The sequence below is a fragment of the Brachyistius frenatus genome, unplaced genomic scaffold (genome assembly GCF_029030835.1).
Source record: "Brachyistius frenatus isolate BFR_SWC_R1_liver_20210118 unplaced genomic scaffold, ASM2903083v1 Contig_9, whole genome shotgun sequence".
In the NCBI taxonomy this organism is placed as follows: domain Eukaryota; kingdom Metazoa; phylum Chordata; class Actinopteri; family Embiotocidae; genus Brachyistius; species Brachyistius frenatus.
In genome coordinates this window covers 6,144,109-6,165,834 of record NW_027210608.1, presented here as the reverse complement: position 1 = coordinate 6,165,834, position 21,726 = coordinate 6,144,109, and the positions used below count along the sequence as shown (strand labels likewise).

General features: G+C 40.9%; 1 protein-coding gene across 1 annotated transcript in view; it reads right to left on the bottom strand.

Moving 5' to 3' along the window:
- Positions 1-21,726, bottom strand: part of igdcc4 (immunoglobulin superfamily, DCC subclass, member 4) — a 49,350-nt gene that overhangs the window by 8,252 nt on the left and 19,372 nt on the right. The window contains exons 3-14 of the mRNA XM_069690488.1: positions 15,447-15,588; positions 13,235-13,368; positions 7,691-7,825; positions 6,456-6,608; positions 4,933-5,343; positions 4,663-4,827; positions 4,121-4,258; positions 3,228-3,410; positions 2,240-2,452; positions 1,733-1,834; positions 1,388-1,574; positions 445-572 (exon numbers count right to left, since the gene is read on the bottom strand). Coding sequence (XP_069546589.1) covers positions 445-572; positions 1,388-1,574; positions 1,733-1,834; positions 2,240-2,452; positions 3,228-3,410; positions 4,121-4,258; positions 4,663-4,827; positions 4,933-5,343; positions 6,456-6,608; positions 7,691-7,825; positions 13,235-13,368; positions 15,447-15,588 — 2,091 coding nt within the window. The remainder of the gene's footprint in view (positions 1-444; positions 573-1,387; positions 1,575-1,732; positions 1,835-2,239; positions 2,453-3,227; positions 3,411-4,120; positions 4,259-4,662; positions 4,828-4,932; positions 5,344-6,455; positions 6,609-7,690; positions 7,826-13,234; positions 13,369-15,446; positions 15,589-21,726) is intronic.

Below are 21,726 nucleotides of genomic sequence, written 5' to 3'. Positions count from 1 at the left end.
AAGAGTAGTAAGTTTGGCCTCTTAGCTGTATTTTCAGCTGAATGAATTTGAAAGCACCAGAAATATTATTTTCTAACCTTGAAAAAGAAAATGCTCACTGACCCTGAATCCTCCTCCTTCTCTTCAAGAAACGCATTCCCACATATTTACACACATCTACACCTCATAGTCATTCAGTACAACGCCACTTCTTTGGCAAAATGTAGATCTTCCTAAGCCGTTTAGGTTCAGTGACTTGCTCAAAGGAACTGCAACGGATGTGAAGTGAAGTAGCGTTTATATTTATCAACATCAAGTGATTGAAAAAGCACTTCACTAACTATGAATTCACTAACTAAAAGTGTGTCAGAACGTTCACACCTATTGTAGGTATGCTGCTGATTACTTTTAATCAGCAGTATAATAAAAGCTGCAGGAGACTCTCCAGGCTTGGTGGAGACTCACGGTCAGACAGAGTGGACTCTTCCACAGTACCACTGAAGGGTCCAACCACATCCACTCCATTAGACTGCACAGCCAGCTCATAGCGGGTGAAGGGCTTCAGTGCCCCGAGCAGTATCTCCTGAGCAGAACTGAAACACACAAACAGAGTTTCATTTTCTGAGCTGATAGAAAACATTATTTACTTTATTACATTTGTTTGTATATATATTACATTCTGCAACAATATGTACTGTATATCACATATTGTTCCCTCTTATTACAACCATGCTGCTTGACAATCATTTGCTGTATTATGCGAGCAAAATGATATACTCTGCCAAGAATAGTGACAACAAGAGGGTGACGGATTAGAGTGTATTTCCTGAAATAAAGTCGTAGTCCCAGTGTAAGTGAAGAGGGTAAGATTAATGCAGCGCCTCTTAGACACTTCACTTTGATTGCTGCATAAATGGTGGATAATAATGGAGCTGCTCAAGCTATTCAAAATATAATGAAAGTCTGATAAGAAAAAAAAAATGCATTGTTTTTATGTAAAAATATGAGGCTGAGAGACTCTTACAGACGAAAGTAAGAAAAAACGAATGTATTAAAAGCCATCAAGTAGTGGAGCAATTTGATGAGTTCGGATGTTTACTGATTGAGAGTGGACACAACAAAACAGGGAAAGAAAACAATGTTTATTTATATAACATTACATCTCTAGAAGTGATATGTTCCTTCTGAAGATGTATATTTCAGCAGAGTCCAGACTCAGATCGTCACAGAAGAAAACTATTAAAAGGGCTTTGTGATGAAAACACTGATACAAAAGGAGTTGTACAGGATGCAATACTGTTACAAATGTTGACCATATACTTTATTGAATTTTGTGCCATCCAGGGCCAGTATGTCTTCTATATCACCGACATAATTACATTTCAGATATTTAGCCTGCTGCTCTGACCTGGTGTGATAGGAAACCAGGGAGGCGTTGGTGGTTCCTGCTGGGCTGCAGCGCACTGTGTAGTTGATGATGCGTACGTTGCTGAACCGCGGCTTCTCCCAGCGCAGCCAGATGGAGGTGGAGCTGTTGGCCGTGGCTTGGATGCTGCTTGGGGGCAATGGAGGAGGGCGCATGGGCAGTGGCAGCGCTTTAACACACAATACACGTTACTTCATTTGAATCTTGTAACATGTATATCATTTCTTATTATTTATCACCCTATACAAGTAATGGAGGTCCAGACGTAAACATATGATTAATTTATTTTTTCATTCATAAATGCACACATTGAGAAATAAATCTTACCTTTGTCATGGGCCTTGTCTGTCCTCCCCTTCCACACTGCCGCTGCTCCATCTATCTGTTTGTTGAATGCCCAGACCCTCACCTCATACTGCTGGTCAGGGTCTGACACAAACACAAGCATACAGGGACAGAGGGAGGTAGAATGATTTTCCTACCAAAGTCAGTGTCTGTTTAGAGGGTGAACCTTCATGCTGAAAACCACAAACAGCAGATGTGCTGCTACGTGCAACCAAATTCTTTAACCTGACAGCTTTTTTTAAATGTTGAATGATTCAGTTCCTGAAACATTTCTTCCCATTTGTGCTCCTAATTTTGTAAACTAGTGGTTTCACAACACTATCTGCCAAAGACGGAGGTAAAACAGCATTTCCCCTGCTCTGAATCAAACAAGTAGTCAATCTTTAAGTGAAAAAATAAGCACAAATTTTGAAAAACATTTTTTTAAAGGATTTATTCAAATGTAGATAGATGCAAGGTTAGAAAACACTGCCTTTATCAACAACTTACCCAACCCTGTGAGGAGATGATACCGAGCCTTCTTACGGAGCCTGATGGTGTGGGTCTGTCTGGATCTTAATCCATTGGCCGATTCGTCAGCCTCCACCTCCCGACAGGACAGCTTGTACCCAGAGACCAGTGTGTGATTGGGTGATGGATGCCATGTCACATTGAGCCTGTTCACTCTGGCTCCGACCTTCAGCTCAGTCGGAGCAAAGATCACTGAAAAAGATTGTGAAATGAAAAATTACCCTAAGCAGCAGACTTTCACTCCAGCTATATTTTGACCTGTTCCTTATGGAAAAGATCACTGATTACGTCCCCACCATACTGCCGCTACACAGCGTCTAGTAACAAGTTCGCATTAATTTTTATGTCTATCCGAAGCATGCCTGTATTTAAGTGTACAAGAGTAATGTTATGGGTGAAAAGAATGAAACTGACCTGGCAACCACTCATGTATCTAGTAGCATCATTTGCTGCAGCATTGCATTGCAATCATTTATGGAATCATTAATGTGAAATGTTTCACATGAGTGTCGAATCAAAATCTTTATAGGTAAAAAAAAAAAAGGTCTATGAATCTGTTATATTTGAGAATGAAGAAATAAGAGCGCTGTGGTGTAAGGAAGCATATCACAAGTCGGGGGAGCAAAATTTATTTCAAAAGCAAAACAATTTTAATTGACACACAGGTAAAGAAAAATTAAGTGATGCTCATCGTGCAAAGCAGCTGAGAGCCTTGTGTCTTTTGCGCCTAGTACCAAGTGAACCTGCACTTTGTTTTACAACAGACACTCATGACATAACTTTAAATTGTAAATGACCTGAATCCTATCATGTGAAAAGCTTTCAAGCTCTGCAGTAACATGCTCCTTTCCCTGTCTGGGTTACAGCTCTCATGTCATTACTACACAACCAATGAGAACTCTGTATAAAACTAAACAGGAATTTTAGGATCAGGGAGGAAGTGAGTCCGCTGTGGTGTGTTCTTTACCCATGCTGTGGTCGCTGTGGTTGTAGTGGGCTAATGTTTGGTGCTGGGCCCACTCAGAGGAAACCCCAAAGCCAACGACTGTTCCAGCTGCTATCCTCAGTCGGTATGCCTGATTGGGCTGCAGCTCTCTCAGCGTGAACTGAGTCTCATTCCCCCCCACCTCCACTGAGAACACAGTGTCTACTGTGGAAACACACAAAACACACATATACATTACATGTACTAATGGAGTATCACATTTTTCCTGATGTTCTGCAGGCTTTTTTTAAACAAAATGCAAAGCTATGTTTTTTTCTTGGAGTTGATGATTCAACAAATAATTCATATCACAAACTGCTGTTTCTGCAGTAATTCATGTATATTACTATCTCTCAGGGACAACCTGTTGTGAAAATAAGCTCCATTAAAGTGTGAGCTTGATATTCCTGTGCATTCTGGAGAGGGGTTTTCAGAATAGACCATTCTGCTCTGCAAGTAGACGTTTGTATTTTAAGAATTATATAAATCCTGTCATACTAGTTTCTAAGCCTCTGTACTCTTAATACATCATGAATTATTTTCTGAAATGAAATACAATTATGAACAGAACGATGGCAGTAAAAGTTTTCCCAGTGCGCCCCCTAAACTCCCACCCCAGGTGTAAAAATGATACAGTATTACTTAAGAAAGAAAAAAAAATAAGATAAAACAATAAAAGGTAAACAGTAAAAAAAAAATTTTTTTTTAAAAATCACAAAAATAACGACATAAACCAAAGTGGCGCTGTGCAAACAATGTAACAGTGGCAAAAATTGGGGTACAGTAAGGTAGACTGTCGATACCAAATTTGATTCTGTATGTCACAAAAAATGTTTTTCACTTGTTGTCAGTTATGGCCAGCAGGGGTTACTCACCCTGATCCAGAGTGCTGTACTCAATGCGGTAGCGGGTAACTGCTCCACGACTGTGCTGCGATGACAATGGATGCCACATCAGCCTGATGTCTGTGGGGGAAGTGCTGGCTATAGACAACTGAGGAGGTGCACTCGGTACTAAAGGGAGGAGTAAAAGAACATACTGAGTTGTCTGATGATGCACATTCAAAGCCTATCATATAGTTATACACAGTTACAGTACAATAGTAAAACACAACGCGTCTATAGGTAACTCATATTTAGTAAAGCTTTAAAAGTGTGCACTGTGTTTTATTAGCCAGAATTAGCCAGGGGGACAGCATTTATGTGGTGACTCCAAAATAAATTATAATATATAATGTCAATCAGATTTTAAAGAACAGATGGAAGAAGAAATGCTCAGCTGAATCAGTCTAATATTACTTTTTAATGACTCCACTGATAGTGATGATTCAGGAGCTAATGAAAGTTACAAGGCTGGCAGGCTTGTAATGTTGGCTCTATGAGCCTTATTTGGCCTGTGTATTAGTTTAATTACTCACCGTCCTCCAGCATCTCTACAGTAACAGGCAGGGATGGGCGACTGGCACCCATGGGAGAGTAAGCCACCACAAAGAAAGTGTAGGCAGTATGGGGGAGAAGCTCTTTGACGAGATACTCTGTGGTGTCATTGTTCATCGCAAACTGATACTCCACATTATCGGAGCCTGGGAAGGATGAAAATATTCAAATCAAATATGTTTACTAAAAATGTGGACATGCTCACCATATGTCCAGACTCAAACACACACAGACTTATGAAAGAGACACACCAACAGCGCGCTGGCAGTGCACAGAGTAGCCGATGATTTGGTCCGAGTTGTACTCCGGTTTCTCCCAGGTGAGCAGGGCAGTTGTGCTGGAGTAGGGTGTGGCAGACAGATGACGAGGAGAGCTCGGCAGACCCTCCCTCACAATGACTGTCAGCTTGGCAGTGGCACAGGCTGTGCCGAGTCCATTGTCTGCTATGCACTGGTAGTAGCCCGCGTCTTCCAGAGCCAGCTGATTGATGAGCAGAACTCCAGGGCTTTGGGTCTTCACCCGTCTCAAGGACTTGATCGGCTGGCCGTTCTTCAGCCAGCGCAACACCGAAGGAGGCTCGCCAGAGCTGTTGCACAGAAACCTGGCTGTGTTTCCCCGCGAGAGGGACACCGTCTCTGGGGGCTGAAGAATCAATGGAGGGGCTGTTGGGAGTAGAAAGCAAAACGTTGACTTCTCCACGATAACATTTTATGGATACTCGAAAGATTTTGTGATGGTCAAAATAAATGTATTGTGGGAAAAGACATCAGACTTTCACTTAAATTGGACACTTCACCTCATGACACAAAATCACGCCTTTCTTTACATCTTATTTTTCATATAAATGCAATATATTACAAAGTTCAAACCTACCAGCTGGTAACGGCTTTATGTTAACAGACCAAACTAACATTACTCAAGTGATGTCACTTGAAGCTCCTCCAAAGGCACAGAAGATATTAAAAAAAAATATTTTTCCTCCGAGTAGTATTTCTTTAATTAATAAAGTGGCTTCGACATGGAGAATTGTTCCTTGAAAAAGGGAAATGTATTTTAGATGCTCATCAATTTCAAGAACATTGATCTGCACTGAGTAGCGGTTGTGACTGATTTAGATAAAGAGACAGTGAAATATTAAGTCAATTTTCCAACCTATAATCTTGTTTTCTATTGTAAAGGATCTCTTGTTATGTCTTGTTATGACAGATAAGTGAAATAATTTTATATTTTTAATATCAACCACCCTATTTTTTGTATGTTCCTGTTAGTGCCATTTTTTTAAATGACTGTATCTAGTCAGATGTGACTGGTTCCACCAGCACAACCTACCCAACATATAAAACAGCACCCTAGTGTTAGTTTGTGGGTCATTTCAGCATGTAGACTGGTGCCATGGTTTGATTTTAGTTGGGTAAAACATTTTAAGATTGTGGTTCATGTCTGATTTATTCATTAAAATAGCAGAGGGATAATAGGAAAAAAAGGAGAGAGAGAGACGGAGGACAGCAGGGCTCAACAAGTAATGTTACAGTTTATGGTCAGCTTCTTAACCCCTATGTTACAGGGGCACCCTGTAGGTAGTTATAGCTCCCAGAATTCCAGCTGGCATTAAACTCTGATTTAATGAAAACAAATGACTTTCAAGATTATTAAAGAAACAAACTTGTATGCATTGCCAGGACTGACCATTAGGACATTCAACACTTTCCATTACATTAGACCTTCAATTACTTTAAAGCTGGAGATAGAGACTCTACTTTCAGAAAGGTCTTACCAGGGACATGCAGCTCAGCAGCAGCAATAACAAACTCTCTGGTCCTGGGCTTGTTGGCCCGGCAGACGTAGACGCCGGCATGGTGACGCCTGGTATCTCTAATCACCAAGTTCGTTGCGAGGACGACCACGTCCGTGGAAATGGGCTTTCCATCTGATCAAAGGAAAAAGTAACAGAGAACAACAAAGGACATACAAATGGGGAGGAAAAAAAAAAAAGAAGGAGATTGGCCTTGAGAAAAGTGGAGATAATTTCTCAGGCTTTCAGTTGCCTGAGAAACAGCACAAAAGAGAGAGACAGTGCTTTAAAAAGCAGGAGATGTGACCTGTAATCACAGAAACTGACCAACAGGTGGCTCTGTGACTTCTCAGTCTGGGTTCACTGAAACATCTGCAGTGGCACACTCCTAAGCTGTGTGAAGTCATTCACTATTCACTATATAGACCCCTATTTAGTTTGTCGGCCATTTTGTAGAGAGAGGATTTCCTACAGAAAATTGTCATCACCTACAAATCTCTCAAAAACTACATGAAACAGTGAACAAGATGCGGTCACTTATCAAACACCAATTATCATTTTAGAATTTAACTGACCTGACTAGAGAAACACAGATGTTGAAAACTGAAAAAAGTGTATCTAGCATTATACAAAACTTCCTTGTTGAATGATTATTGTGAATTAGAGGATCATTTCAGATGCAGCTCGAGACTCCAAAGAAAAACTGCTGAGATGTTGCTGAATCAGCATGGTGAAGGAATGCCAATTCGTTCACATGACATCATTCCCAGGAAGATTGCACAAGTGTGTGTGTGTGTGTGTGTGTGTGTGTGTGTGTGTGTGTGTGTGTGTGTGTGTGTGTGTGTGTGTGTGTGTGTGTGTGTGTGTGTGTGTGTGTGTGTGTGTGTGTGTGTGTGTGTGTGTGTTAGGGGAGTGGGTCCATGTGTTTACATGTTAAATCTGATGAGGTGTGAATGAATCAATGTGATAAATCATCCTATGTAAAGCATGACTCAGTACACAATAGAGTAGTTGAGAAGAGACTGCTATTATCAGTGAAACAACAACTTTACAGCTACAGGTAGAGCAGATCTGATCCTGACGTGCTGATGTTAGTGTGTGTGAGAGGTGAAAAGGCAGATAATGAAAATGTGACAGATGCAATAAGAGAGAAAAAACACAACGGCTGCAAAGCAGAGAGAGAAAAAAGAGGCAGTAAGAACATTTGGGACTATTACCTTGTCTGCTCCAGGACACCAGCGGTTTGGGTTGACCTTGTGCCATACACTCCATCACGGCGGGATGGCCGAGCACCACTGTAGCATTCTGAGGTGGAGCCACAATCACAACTCTGTTCAGTGCTTCAGTGGAGCCTAAAAGGGCAGAACAAGTGTATGCTTCGGTATTATGGACCAGTAAATAGACAAATTAGAGCTGAACCGACTGAATGAGTAATGCTATTACCCAGAGCCCACACTTCAGATTCTCTGCCGACGTTTACATATTTTTCAAATACTTTACTATTTGCTAATGAAGTGAAACAAAGTGGCAATTATTAAGAAGAAACTCTGATTTTGGACATGTTGCTAGTCTAGTCACAGCAAATGTTATGTCCTACCTGTGCCAGCATTTTTCTAGCAGACTGGCAACTAGCTAATGTAAAATCATAATTGTCATGTATTGCAAAATCTGTGCACTGCATCCTATTTTTAGTTTTGCTGGAAGACTGGTCAGGATTCAGAGAGCTTTTGATGATGTCTTCAAAGGAATTGTCAGTGAGTCAGAGACATACTACTTCAGCATCAAAACAGTCTCCGCAGCTTCCATCTGTTTGAGTCTTAACCAATTGTTATAAGATGGTGAAAGTGGATATGACCTGAATCTAATAGGAAGCCTTGATTAGAGAGGTTTTAACTTGAGGGCCTTTGCTGGTAAACTGGATGGAAGCACATACAGCACAAAATATTATTTACAGGTAGTACTGCAATAAAGTAGAAAATCGAGAACTGAACCTTAAACCAAAGTACTGGCTGTGAGGAGATGGTTAAACAGAGAAAATACATAAATAAAGAAAACAGGTTTGGGGCGCGAGAACGAGAACACACAAAAGAAAAAATAAATGCTCTTGTGAAAGAAAAAAAAGTATAAAGCCAGTTTATAGAACAGCCACAATTATTGGGCTGAGGTTGCCTCTCCTCTTCAGTGATAAAGGATGCTGCTCAAAGAGTATTGTTTATGGGTTCGAGGGACGACCATTTCTTAAGTGTATTTCAGTCCCCAAGGTACCGCTGGTGTGAGTGGGCTGCACTTCCCTGTGATTCTGCTCAACCCTCAGCAGCTCATAATGCTAATGATCTCAGGAAAGAGGCCTGGCATTCTGTAAACACATTATAAATTAATCATTGAGATACAGCAAACCTTGGTTATGCACAAGGCTTTAAGTGGGTCAGTCAGCCTTTGCGAGGGCTGCACTGCAGAGTGTGCCTTGATGGGACTAATGTGTGGATGTGATCGGTGTGGGTGCGGCGTAAAGGATTAAAAAAATCATAAAGAAAGTGAAAGTAAAGAGAAAAGAAAAGGAAGAAAGTATAAACTGTGAGTTTTAAAGCAAGTGAGTGTTCACATTTTCTAAATCTTCTCAAGTCAGGTATGTGACTTGGTGACCTCAACTTCAAGCTGTCAATGTGTGGCTGCAGGTGTTAAGATATTCTATTTATAGAAGTGAAAGCGAGTGAATTGATGGCATTACATCTGACGTCTGCTTCATGTAACGACTCATATGATGGAGTCTTAAGTAGTGTCCTCCTGGAGTGACAGCAGCGAGGCCACTGACGGAAAATAGCCTGGAAACATTAGCCTTTGTGTCATTGCAGGTATGAAAGGCTTGTGTATCTGAATGTATTTAAAGACTTCTGCCACTAATTTTCAAAATGATCCTTTAATATCCAACTTAAAATGTTGCTGTAACTGATTTACTTGCTTTGGCCTTACCTCGCGGTCTCTTTCTCTTTCTTTTTAAAAGCTGTGACACAAAAAGGACACAAAGATATTCACAAAGAGGCCAATTAACATTGATCTCTAGCTGGCGTCGGAGGAAGATAATACCATGTAGCTTTAGTGTGGCCTGCTAAAAGCTAAAAATCACACCTCACAAAGTTCTTTACTGACTCACTGCAACATGTAATCCACTGATGGCAGTATTTTAGGGTCAACCTGGGATTGTGATCAAAGACAGGTGGGTGTATGCAAATACAATGAGTAAGAATAGGCAAATACTGTGCTCAAAGTACTCAGCATTACTTATGGCTTAGAAATTCAATGATTGGAGCATAAATAAACCATAAGGTAACATTTAATGATTGTTTATTGAAATACCTAAAGTCATGAACAGTTTTGAATTTGATTTCTTCTTTTTGTTGTAGTTTCAAAATGAGTGGTAATTTGTATCTCTTTAAATTTAGATAAGGTCGAGTTAGCCTTCCAGTTTGACTCCAAGCTGGAAACGACCTCATGAAGATGGGTTCGAGCCAAGGTAACACACATGGTTCATGGTTTACCCACCGAGGTAACACACATGGTTCATGGTTTACCCGCCGAGGTAACACACAAGGTTCATGGTTTACTGAGGGCGAGTCCCCTCGGTAAGCCACACGGTTCACGGAGAGCGAATCCCTCTAAGGGTAAGCCAGACAAGTTTGGGTTTGTACGTGCAGTCATACTAATACCAAACCAAAGGTCAGCAACAATTAAAAAAAAAAAAAAGTCCAAAAGTTACTTCTTTCTTTCATATTTCGGACAACATGATATAGTATGACACAGTGGTGTTAGAGCAGATACCTCACAGTGAGAAGTAACTTGAGTCATGCATGTCAGTTCAGAAAAAGGTCATACTCCAAAAAGTCATCCAAAATATCCAAAGTATGTCGTCCAAAATATTCAAAGAAAAGTCATGTTGTCCAAAATATGATATAAAAGTCACAATATAGCACGTCCAAAAAGTGACCCAAAAATTACTTTTAGGTCACTTTTTGCTGTAGTATGACTTTTTTTCTTCATAATTTTGATGACATACTATAGTATGATTTAAAAAAAAAGTCATTACAGAAGGGGGGAATCGAACCCCTAAAACTTTTTCAATTTCTCCAACTGTTTCAATTTCACTAAAAATGTAATCATCAACAGGCCAAGGTGGAATTTGAACCATTAATAGATACCTTGGTGAAATAGAATATTTTATCTGTTGAGTTAAACCAGACTGTCGGTTGAGTCGCTGGAAGCTCTGAGTGAACTCCATGAACCACTTTCTCCTGCCACTATTTGCCCACCGGCAAATTATCCAGTCTACGACACTGACCCTGAGCTAGAAACAAACTCATGAAGGCACAGGTTTGAGCCCCGCCAAGGTAACACACATGCCAAAACACAGACTTGAAATTTAGTCTGTGCACTCTGAACATGTTTGGAATTAAAAGTTATCAACATAATTTGTTTTCATTGATTGGTGTGCCCGTTGCGTGGCGGCCAAAAAGTGACCCAAAAGTCATGCTACGACATGTTCAAAAAATGACTTATGCTTTTTTTTTTTTAAGTCATGACAAAGGGGAGATTCAAACCCCAACGCTTGTGACTGAGAGGCAGCAGTGCTAACCACTGAGCCACCAATCTTCCCAGGAGAATGACAGCATTGTGGCAATTTTTTGGCTCACTTCAACCTATAACTCCACCGTCCACAAATATTTATTCAAAAGCGACCAAAATTGCCGCAGACATTCTTTGGATGGTAGATATACGTGTTTTCAAGGGGTCTGCAGTGATATTAAATATCTTCCTGTAATGTGTAGTGTATGCAAAACTTTTTCAATTTCTCCAAACGTTTCAACTTCACCAAAAAGTTGAATCACCATCAACAGGCCGAGGTGGAATCTGAACCATTAATAGCAACCTTGGTGGAGGAGAATCTTTTACCTGTTGAGTTAACCAGACTGTTAGTTGAGTCATTGGAAGCTCTGAGTGAACTCCATGAACCACTTTCTCCTGCCGCGACATGACCTCCGGCACCGAAGATAATCCAGCAGTCTACGACACTGACTCTGAGCTGGAAACGACCTCATGAAGACACAGGTTCGAGCCCCGCCGAGGTAACACTCATGGTTCATGGAGGGTGAGTCCCTCTAAGGGTAAGCCACACAGGACTAATAGCACCAATACCAAACCAAAGGTCAACAACGAAACTCAAACCAAAAAAAAGTCCAAAAGAGACTTTTTTTTTTTTCATTGTGCACTGGTTAGAGCAGTTGCCTCACAGCGAGAAGTAACTTGAGGCATGCATGTCAGTTCAGAAAAAGGTCATACTCCAAAAATGTATAGTATATAGTATAGCCAGGGTGATGCGGCTAAGTTTGATGTTTTGCCGTGACACAGGAAGTTGATGTTTAAGGTCAAACGATGTCCTAAACCTCATGAAACTTTGCACATGCGTCAGGCACCAACTTTCATGAGTTTCTGAAGATGTTAAAGCCGTCAAAAAAAGGCTTCTTTTTTTTCCAAGAAGAATAAGGAACAAGATCGAGAAAAAAATTAAAACTGCAAGCGGGAATATGCTGACCTTTGCATGCAGCGTGTGAGGGCCTGCATATCACTGATGCAGTTTTAATTCTATTCGGTTTTCACAAAGCAGGCTGCTCCAACCACCAGAGAGACAGAGTGCCAGTGTGACATCATGCATAAAGTCACCCGAGAGGTTGGATGTCAGACGGACCGCTTAGTGGGGAAAAGACCTGCAGCCACAGGACTCTCATACAGAACACTGAACACCTTCCAGTGAGGGGGCAGAACTTCAGCTCTTTCAGGCGACATGCCCCCCCAGTCTCAGAGCAGAGAAGACTGATGATTTTCTCACGATTTCAAAGCCTAATTTAACACACTTGTAGGTGTTTTTTTTTCATTCAAATTCGGATGGGTAGTAAACAACCCATTCTTCTGTGGTTTGATGCACTTAAAACTCATTTTCATTTCTACTTTACAGCATTTTTAAATTGTAAGGAAATTAACACAGAAACTAGCAGCCACTGTATGTGTACAGTATCAGCTATTCAAGCTGAAGTGACCATAGTGCTGAAATAATCAGAGTAAAAACATAATTTATTGATGTAATCTCAACGAGAGCATATCCACTGTTCTTTCTGATATGTAAATCAATTGGCCATTATAATGTATCTTTAGCCTTAGATGACCTTCACTGTGCAGTGATGTTGGCACAGTTCGACACTAAAGGGCTGTTTTGAAATTCATCTGCTGAATGTGAAAAGTTTCTCTGCGATCACCTTGAGACGTGCACCATCAAGATCTCCACGGCCCGGTATGCATATGCAACTTACACAAACATAATGTGGACACTTGAAAGATGTCAAGTAGTTAAACCTTTGAATTGAAAACTTTGTGCATATTCATAGTTTCTGGATTTTTAAGTAAAGAAGATTAAGTAGATTTTTTTTTTGTAGGAAAAACAAGTAATTATTCAAAGCAAGTATTACAACAACCTGCTGCTGTGATAGTAGCATGTGGAAAATATCTGCCAGAAATAACTTTTGTTTTTTTTATTTGATGAGAAATAGTCACTAAAAACCCACACACAACTCAAACACTACACAAGTGAAAAAGCACTAGATGTATCTAATGCTTTTCAAGCATGTCCTAAAAGCGACATTAGAGTTTGGGCCTGCAGCTCTCTGTGGTGTCTGGCTGCCTATTCAAACACTGTAAAGCACTGTGGCAGACCTCACCTGTGGTGACAGCGAGCCCGGCCTCATGACTGATGTCCTTCCTCGCAGAATTGGACGCGACACAGCGGTAGACGCCTTCATCCTCCTTGGTCACCTCCAGAATCTGGAGCACCCCGTTAGGAAGGGAAATAAACCTGTTGCACACAGGGTAACACAGAGGGGAGGAAGCAGAGGGAGAGATATTAAGAAGGAGAATTAGAGAAAAAAACAACTGAATAAAAGGCTTAGTGCCCTGCAACATGAGGCATCCAGCTGATGAAGTCTGCTGGGATCCTGCTGGCTCCATCCCTCTTTATTGAGCAGAGGACACTACAAAGATAGGTTAAATTTGCTTTCTAGACAGAGACAGGAAGATCTTGAACTTCATAGAATCACAGAATTGAAAAAAGGCAAGGTATAAAAAAAAAAGGATTTGTGTATATTATGAATATGTGTGCACAAATTGGATTTGTATTGAACATTTTACCCATATCTGCTTTTCCACATATCCCTACTTCATGTTCCAGACATATTAATTGTGGTCTGCAAGCCAGACCCCTGGGGGCCCAAGCAATGTAATACCATCTTATTGCCTTTATCATAGCCTATTAATCCAACCAAAATGTGAGCAGTGGTAGCCAGTTCAGGAGGGAGGAAGGGCAAAGGAAGTGCAGAGGACATGAGGAAAAAAGAGACAGTGAGGATAAAGACAGGCAGTGGATGCGAAAATTACAAAGAATACGAAAAGAAAGACCTAATGAGAGCGTAAGAAGAATAACAGAAATAGAGATGGAAAGGGGTTATTAATAAAGAGAAAGAGCCGAAGATGGCAGAGGGTTTAATAGAGAGGAAAAAAGCACATTAAAGCAGGAGAGAACAGAGAGAGAAAGAAAAGCGAGCGATGTATCAGCCAAACCTTTGGCTGATTTTTGTGAGAGGCCATTAACGGCGCCTGAGGTAGCAGAACCACATCTCACCAATAAGACCTTATAAGCAGCAAGCTGTTTGCAGGTCATGCAGGCTCCAGCAGCCATTAATGCTCGGCCCTGCACAATACAGCTAGAAACAAATTCTAGGGCCAGTAGAGCCACAGTGAAGTGTCAATATTGTTAAGTGGCTCAGTAAATGAGAATATTTGCAAGAAAACTGACAGAGAAAGACTTCTGATGTCTATACAGCTTTACACTCTGAAATATGTTCTCTTTGCTGTGTTGTTTGTTGCAAGCTAAAGGAGATTCTTCAGTGTCGTTCTTATAGTTGAAACCCTGAAAATCAAATTTGAAAATAGTTGAGCTGTCAGACTTGTTTACTTCACAGCAAACCTACAAAATTACTTTAATATTACAATACAAAAGAATGCCACACACTTGATCAAAGATTTTATAACTAATTCTTACTTGCATTGAATTGACTTATAATTGCATACAGTATGTACCAGAGGACTCGATAGAGACGTGACAAGGTTATGTTAAGGCAGCATTGTAATAATTTGCATGTACATGTATGTTTTGTATGTTTAATGAATACAGAAGGGTAATTCAAATGACAAAGAGATGACCAAAAGATTATTTTCAATTATTTTGCAGGGCATGTGAAAGATCTTGTTCCATTTTTATTGAAAATACATTTTTTTAAAAATGTGAATGTGATCACCCAGTCAGTTCTTAATGTAATTCTGGTATAATTTGATGGTTAAAGTTTCCAAATGGGGACTATTATTAAGCCTTTATAAGTAATTGGATTTCATACTTCTATCAGCAGTAATATTTATACAAGAGGACTTTGGCTGTATTTTCACCTTGAAAATCGAAAGCAACGTGTTTGTCTCAGTGAGAGCACTACGAAATAAAGGAGCACACATATAAATAAGTTTGATAAACAAGGTTATTTCAGTGTGGCGTGCACTTTAATTTGTGGCAGTTTGTGGAACTCAGCATGAAAGTTTCCCCAAATAAACTGCAAACTGACAGTGACAAAATATCTGTCATTGTTGAATTAAACAGCTTCGGCATGATCTGAAACCCGAGTATGCATATGGAGGGCAACACTCAGCTTGACTCCAAATGCTCCAAATGCTGAGTTACAGTCCTTTAATCATACTCACAAAGGTGAATTTGCAAGAAATTCAGTATATAAAATCTAGTACACTGCTCACTCATGAATGCACTTTATGAGAATATTTAAAATACAATAAGAGGCTGAAGGACCACAACAAGATGCAAAGTGTGGTTACCTTGTCTCCTCAGGGACAGCCACTTTGTCCTTCTCCCAGGTAATACCTGGTGTGGGTACTCCCTCAATCTGGCACTCAAAGCGGGCAGCGCCCCCTCTAGGCACTGTTTGGGATGACGGCTCCTGATGGAACTTAGACAGACCTGCAGGTACAGAGATTATCGAGTTATCAAAGCAGAATCACTTATCTGTCCTTTGCTACATTTCCATTAGACTCCACATACACTGCATTTGAAAACATATTAAGCACAATTTATTACATGGGTTGCCAAACCAACTTGGTCGAGTCACAAGGGGGGCCTATAGGGTAATTGGCGGCTGAAGCTTAAATACAAAACAAACAGAACTGACCACCAATTAGCCCATTCGCAGCAACTGTTTAAACAATTGATTCCCTTGGTTTACTTTAAAACCAGTTTGAGTAAGTCCAGAATCATATGTGAACGAAACTTCTGCACTCAGTGTGTACTAAAGCCATTTTAGGGCTTTTAAAAGGTACCATTTTAATTTCTCTGGTTTAATTAAAAACTTATTCAGACTCTTTAAATACCATCGAATGTCCTAATTAGAAGAAATTTGGGGATGTAACCAGGCTGGGCTCGATTATTTCTCTCTCCAGGTTGACTCTTGGCAGGGCTCCAATTTTCACAGCCTCCACACTCACACAAACCAGGGAACCTTCCTTCTGTAGGTATTGCTGTGCACCAGGGGGCAGCAGGGAGCACTGTCTGAGGGCCTCTAACCTCTGACCCCAAAGGGCTGTTAGAAGAGAGAACAAAACAGGCTGGCTGTCCCAGCCACTTTGCCTGTAGCCCTGACTGAGAAGTAGAGAGTGGGGGTGGATCAAAGGAGAGAGCAGAGAAAGAAGGCAACCAGAGGCAGGAAAAAAAGCAGGAAGGTAACAGAAAACAGGGACACTCCAACTCCCAAATGATATAACTGGGTTAAAAAAATGGAGTATGTAGTTACATTAACCACGTGGTAGACTGTAAAACACTTCCACTAATATCTTGTAATGTTTGTGCTCAGTGAAATGTAACAAATAAAGGTAAAGCATTTAAACAACTAAATGCATGCAGTTGCTCATAAGTCAGTCTTTCACTGCTTTCTGTAACACTCTTCCTCCATGTGGAAATAACCACATACCTGATTCAAATCAGATTGAAAAACATGTAAAGATTGTCCAGCAATGCTGCATAACAAGGCTGTACGTCGTTTGCATGCAACAGGAGGAGTCTCAGAAATCATTAATCCACCCTCCTACATAAATACTAATAATTTCTAAAGTTTCCATAATATTCTGAAAATGGACATCAAGTGTTTACGTCAACTTTGTGTATTGTCTAGCTGTGTCTAGCTGGTGAGGAAGAAGGTTCAAACCTCTTTCTCCATCCCCATTTTTTTATTCTTTACACAACAATTTCAGTCACTTTCCATCTGACCTGTTGAAAAGTAAGGGGATCACCATAATTATGCATTTTTTTTTCCTAAGGACATGAATGTCTGTACCTAATTACAAGGCGACCCATTCAATCATTTTCAAGAAATTAAACTCAAAACCACAAATGTCAGCTTCATGATGGGAGAGGAAAAGTCATCGCATCACTGGAGTCATTAAATCATGTTGGAATAATAAATGTCTATGCATAAACTTGACTAGATTAAAGTTGACTGTGATAAGTGAAAAATTGCTAATGGTGCTTAATGAAATGTCAAGGAATCACCAAAGTTAATTCACTGGGCACCAGCAGCAGTTGTACCAACTTTTGGGGTGACCTGTCCACAATACAGACATTTCACCCACGCACACCAAAAAAAAAAAAAAAATCAACAAATATGTAAATATCTGCTGGTGTCACTCGAGATTAGTCTTCTAGGGACCATGAACATCGGAACTAAATGTCATGTCAATCAACTCAAGAGTAAATACGATATTTCAGTTAGGATCAAAGTGGTGGACCAGCCATCCACTCGGCCATGGCCATCCATAGATCCACACCACTGCCATGGCTACAAAGCTGAGTAAGTGTGGAGACACAGGGGGATGTCAACAGACTTTAAACAAAACTAAGGAAGGGAGGACTGAGTAAAGAGCTCGCACCGAAACGTGTTCCTGCTTTTACTAAAAACTCACCGGAGGACCCGGCAGGAAGAAGAACTTGCAGCCAATCACACGGCTGCCTCAAGATTTTCAATCTCAAGCCATCCCAACTTTTATACGAGTCTTTCTCCAAACCACTGTAAACTCGGGGAGACACTGGGCGGACTATCCGAAATCACCACAACCCCTATCACACCAAATGTTTGTCATGGCAACAAACTGGCCATCTGTGTTTTCCTGCCGTGCCAAGGGAACAAAGTTTCTCAATGAGTACACAGAGGCTGACACACATGCTTGGTCATCGTAGCAGAAAGCATCTGATTCACTTCAGACAAACTTGCACTGAATGTTGCGTAGCAAGTTTTACAGGAGGCGTTGATGATTAACCCCTGCCACTTCCAGCCATTACACAGCATGATACACTCATGTAAACACACGACCTGTAACACTGACAGACTGCCTGACGGGTTGCCAGGGCCGCTGAGTGTGTGTTAGTGTCTGCATGTGTGTAAATTGGAGTGCATGTGTTCCGAGCTACTTGTACCTCAGTGTTTGCTCTAGTGTGTGCCTTGATGCCTGCACACAGACTGCTTTTGATTACATTACAGGATCACACTGTGCATCTACTGTATGTCCCCGAGTGTGTATGTGTGCATGGGGCGTGTGTGTGTGTGTGTGTGTGTGTGTGTGTGTGTGTGTGTGTGTGTGTGTGTGTGTGTGTGTGTGTGTGTGTGTGTGTGTGTGTGTGTGTGTGTGTGTGTGTAGGGGGGATGCATCTGCATGAGTGGCGAATAACAGCTGATAAGCGAGAGCGCACATTAGCAGACGTTAATGCAAAGAAGGGGGTGGGGGGTGGAGGTGTTCGGAGAAGACACTTTGCCCATGCTGTGATGGAACAATGGCGACTGGCTGGGCTTCCACCTCCGCTCTGTCAAAACATAATCATATTAGTCTTTTCCCAGGGCTCCATCAGTGTCCCCAGGCCCGTGATGAAAATTCCATGGCAGATCCATCGGGCACCATGCAGATCACACTCTCAAATGTTGCAAAAGCTGACAGTGCTCTGCCCGGGCTTGTGATGATATCCTCTGCAATTTTTCATGGTAACATTTACAGCCGGAAGGTGACATACCAAGCCACAGGGTCAAAAATATGTCCAATTGTTTCCTAGCAACAAGGTCTTACTGTGTAAGGAACATTTTCAGGCATCTCTTTGGGAACTTCTCTATGCTAAGTTCAACCCTTCAGTGTGCTACATAAAAAGTTTCCATCTTGTCTTTCTTTGCTCTCCCTCTCTTTATTTCAGTCTTCTCTCGTTCTCTCCTGCCCTTGACTCTGCCCCAACTCTTTCTCTGTCTTTGTCCGTCCCCTCTATCTATGCCCCAGTCTTTGGCCCCACAGCTATCAGATTGCAGCATTTTTTTTTTTCCCTTCCCCTTGTGCAAGCAGATAATTCCACCCGTGACCTCTTCGCTACCCAGCTTTCAGGCTGAGTAACACTGTGAAAACTCATCAGGCTTGCCCCCAGCCTCTACAGATATTTTGTAATAGCTGCTGGAAAATATGTGCAATTCTGCCAGTTTTGACATGCATGCCCTTCAACGTCGACAAAAGGAAGCCCGTTACAGCAAAGCAGTACCTTTCACCTTTCACCAGTACAATTCACAAGTACAATTTTTCAACACAGAAACTTTATGATAATGTTAGCTGTAACCAAACAAGAATTTCTTATTTTGAAATGCTATTCTCCGTACTCTCTTTAAATATTTTCCTTGGCATTATGCAAAATGTAACACAGTTTGAGGGAAAAAATGCATTAATATTATGCTACCACAAAAAGGAAACAACAAATACCAAATATATATAGACAACTGTAAAGCTTGTAATAAACACTACAACGTGTTAAATAAAGCCGTATTTGCTGGTAGGAGACACTTTTCTTGGTTACGAAATCAGCTGTTTGATTGAAATGGTTTGGGAAAGCCTGCAGGAATTCGGAAATATTGACATTCACCTCAGCAGTCTAATGAGAAAGGTTAATTGGTTTAATTAGGCTTCTTTTTTTTTTTTTACCATCATCATCATTTACATGTGAATGTATTTGTAAAATGTAATGTGCTCTCTGTATGCCACCTTTGTTATTTTGCTCGAGGAGAAGAGTGAGTTGGTTTTTACTATTTTTTATGTTTTTAAAGCGAGGGAGACGTCTCTATCACCGTCTCTCTGCCTCATTGACACATGCACATGTGTTGATGCTTTTTGACGAGGCCACATGCAACATATATTGCGACGGGAAAACTGGAACAGGTGGCTTTTGTAACATGTTTTCACAGATGTGATCTCTGCTACGTTCTCGCTTCACTCTCATTCCTGCTATTGAAGACACAGTAGGAAACGAGAATGTCCGCTCAATGTCAGCGTTGAGGCGGTTCTGCTGTCGTCCTCCTTCACACCGGTCACATCCATCTCATAGCCTCTCACTCCTGATTTAATTCAAAAACCACACACACATACATGCACCTATACGCGCGCGCGCGCGCACACACACACACACACACACACACACACACACACACACACACACACACACACACACACACACACACACACACACACACACACACACACACACACACACACACACACACACACACACACACACACATACAAACTGAAGGTCATTCTTAATGGTCTCGGAAGCCTTTCCTTTCACAATCACTGCAAACTCTCTCCAGCTTTTCCGCCTTCCCACCATTCATTCAACATCCCCCCTCCCTCTCCTTTTGTCCTTATTGTCCCTCAAACAAGAGATCCTCATAAATAGGCATGTGACAGCCGACAAAAGAAGGGGCATCCACAGAGGATACTGTCTCATTTTACACAAAGCTAATGACTAAATAAAGACTACCACTTAGGAGTGTGAGGGAGAGAGGCCTCCTCGGAGGGCCGATTAAAAAACTAAAGCCTGTCCTCTCATTCCTCATACCCATATCTTCCTGTTCACTTTCATTTTAACCCCCTCGTCCTCCTTCACTCTGTGTCCGAGTGTTCTTTAAGAGTGTACCTGATCCCAGGACACTTGTTAGGTCCAATCTGAAGCTGAGGAGAACCACGTTCATCTCCATCCATGCAAGGAAAGTCTCCAGACAAAACTGAAAAATCACAGTTGTGTGTGTGTGTGTTCAAGTACTGTACCCAAATAAATGCTTTAAATAGAAGAATGGATGAATATAAATATTCTTCCCACATCAATGATGCATTATTCAACATGTTGACCCTCCTAAACCCTTATAGACAAACACCAGCACATGTGTAATGAAAATATATTAGCTGGATATTCATTATTGTGACATTGCCATTTTCAGGGATTAAGGAGAGAGTTTGACATTTTGGAAAATATGGTCATTTGCTTCTCTGAGATTGATGGTGCTCTCATCAATCTATGATGAATACAAAAGCTACAGCCAGAGGCTTAGATAGTAGAGTGGGTTGCTGGTTTAATTTCCACCTCCTCCAGTCCACATGCCTCAAGTCAATGGGCCAGACACTGCACACTGAACCCCATGCTCCAATTGACAGATGAGCACCGTGCATGGCTTTGTTGCCACTGGTGTGTGTGTTTGTGAATGAATAATTGGGACATACGAACACACACTTGGTAAGCCTCTAAGTTAAAAAACGCAGGCCATTTAATGTCTGTAATGTGCTTCATCATTTTTGCATAAAGAGTTAGCCTTGCCCTCTTCAAAGTTGCTACAAAAGTTCCCAAAGCTCAAGAAGAAAGCCACTAGAGTATTTCCCAAAATGTCAAACTTAGGATAATATAAAGTTTTTAGTTAAATCAAACCTAAAGAAAAGTGCCTTAATTTTTGTAGCTTTACATCACAACTGCAACTAATTATTTTATTTTTTTTGATAAAACAGCAGATTACTTTCTGCTTCTTCAGATTACTTTTTTAATGATTTGAAAAATCTCACAAAATAGTAAAGAAAATCCAATTTCGGGGAGTCAGCAGTCTCCAAATCTTGACTGACTAAAACCCACAGCTATGCAGTTTTCTGTCACGCAAGACTACAAAGACAAAAATCCAAATTGAGAAGCTGAAACTGGGGAAATATGCGGCATTTTCCCTTTCAAAATTACTTTAACAGTTAATTCAGATTAACACATTTTTCTGCT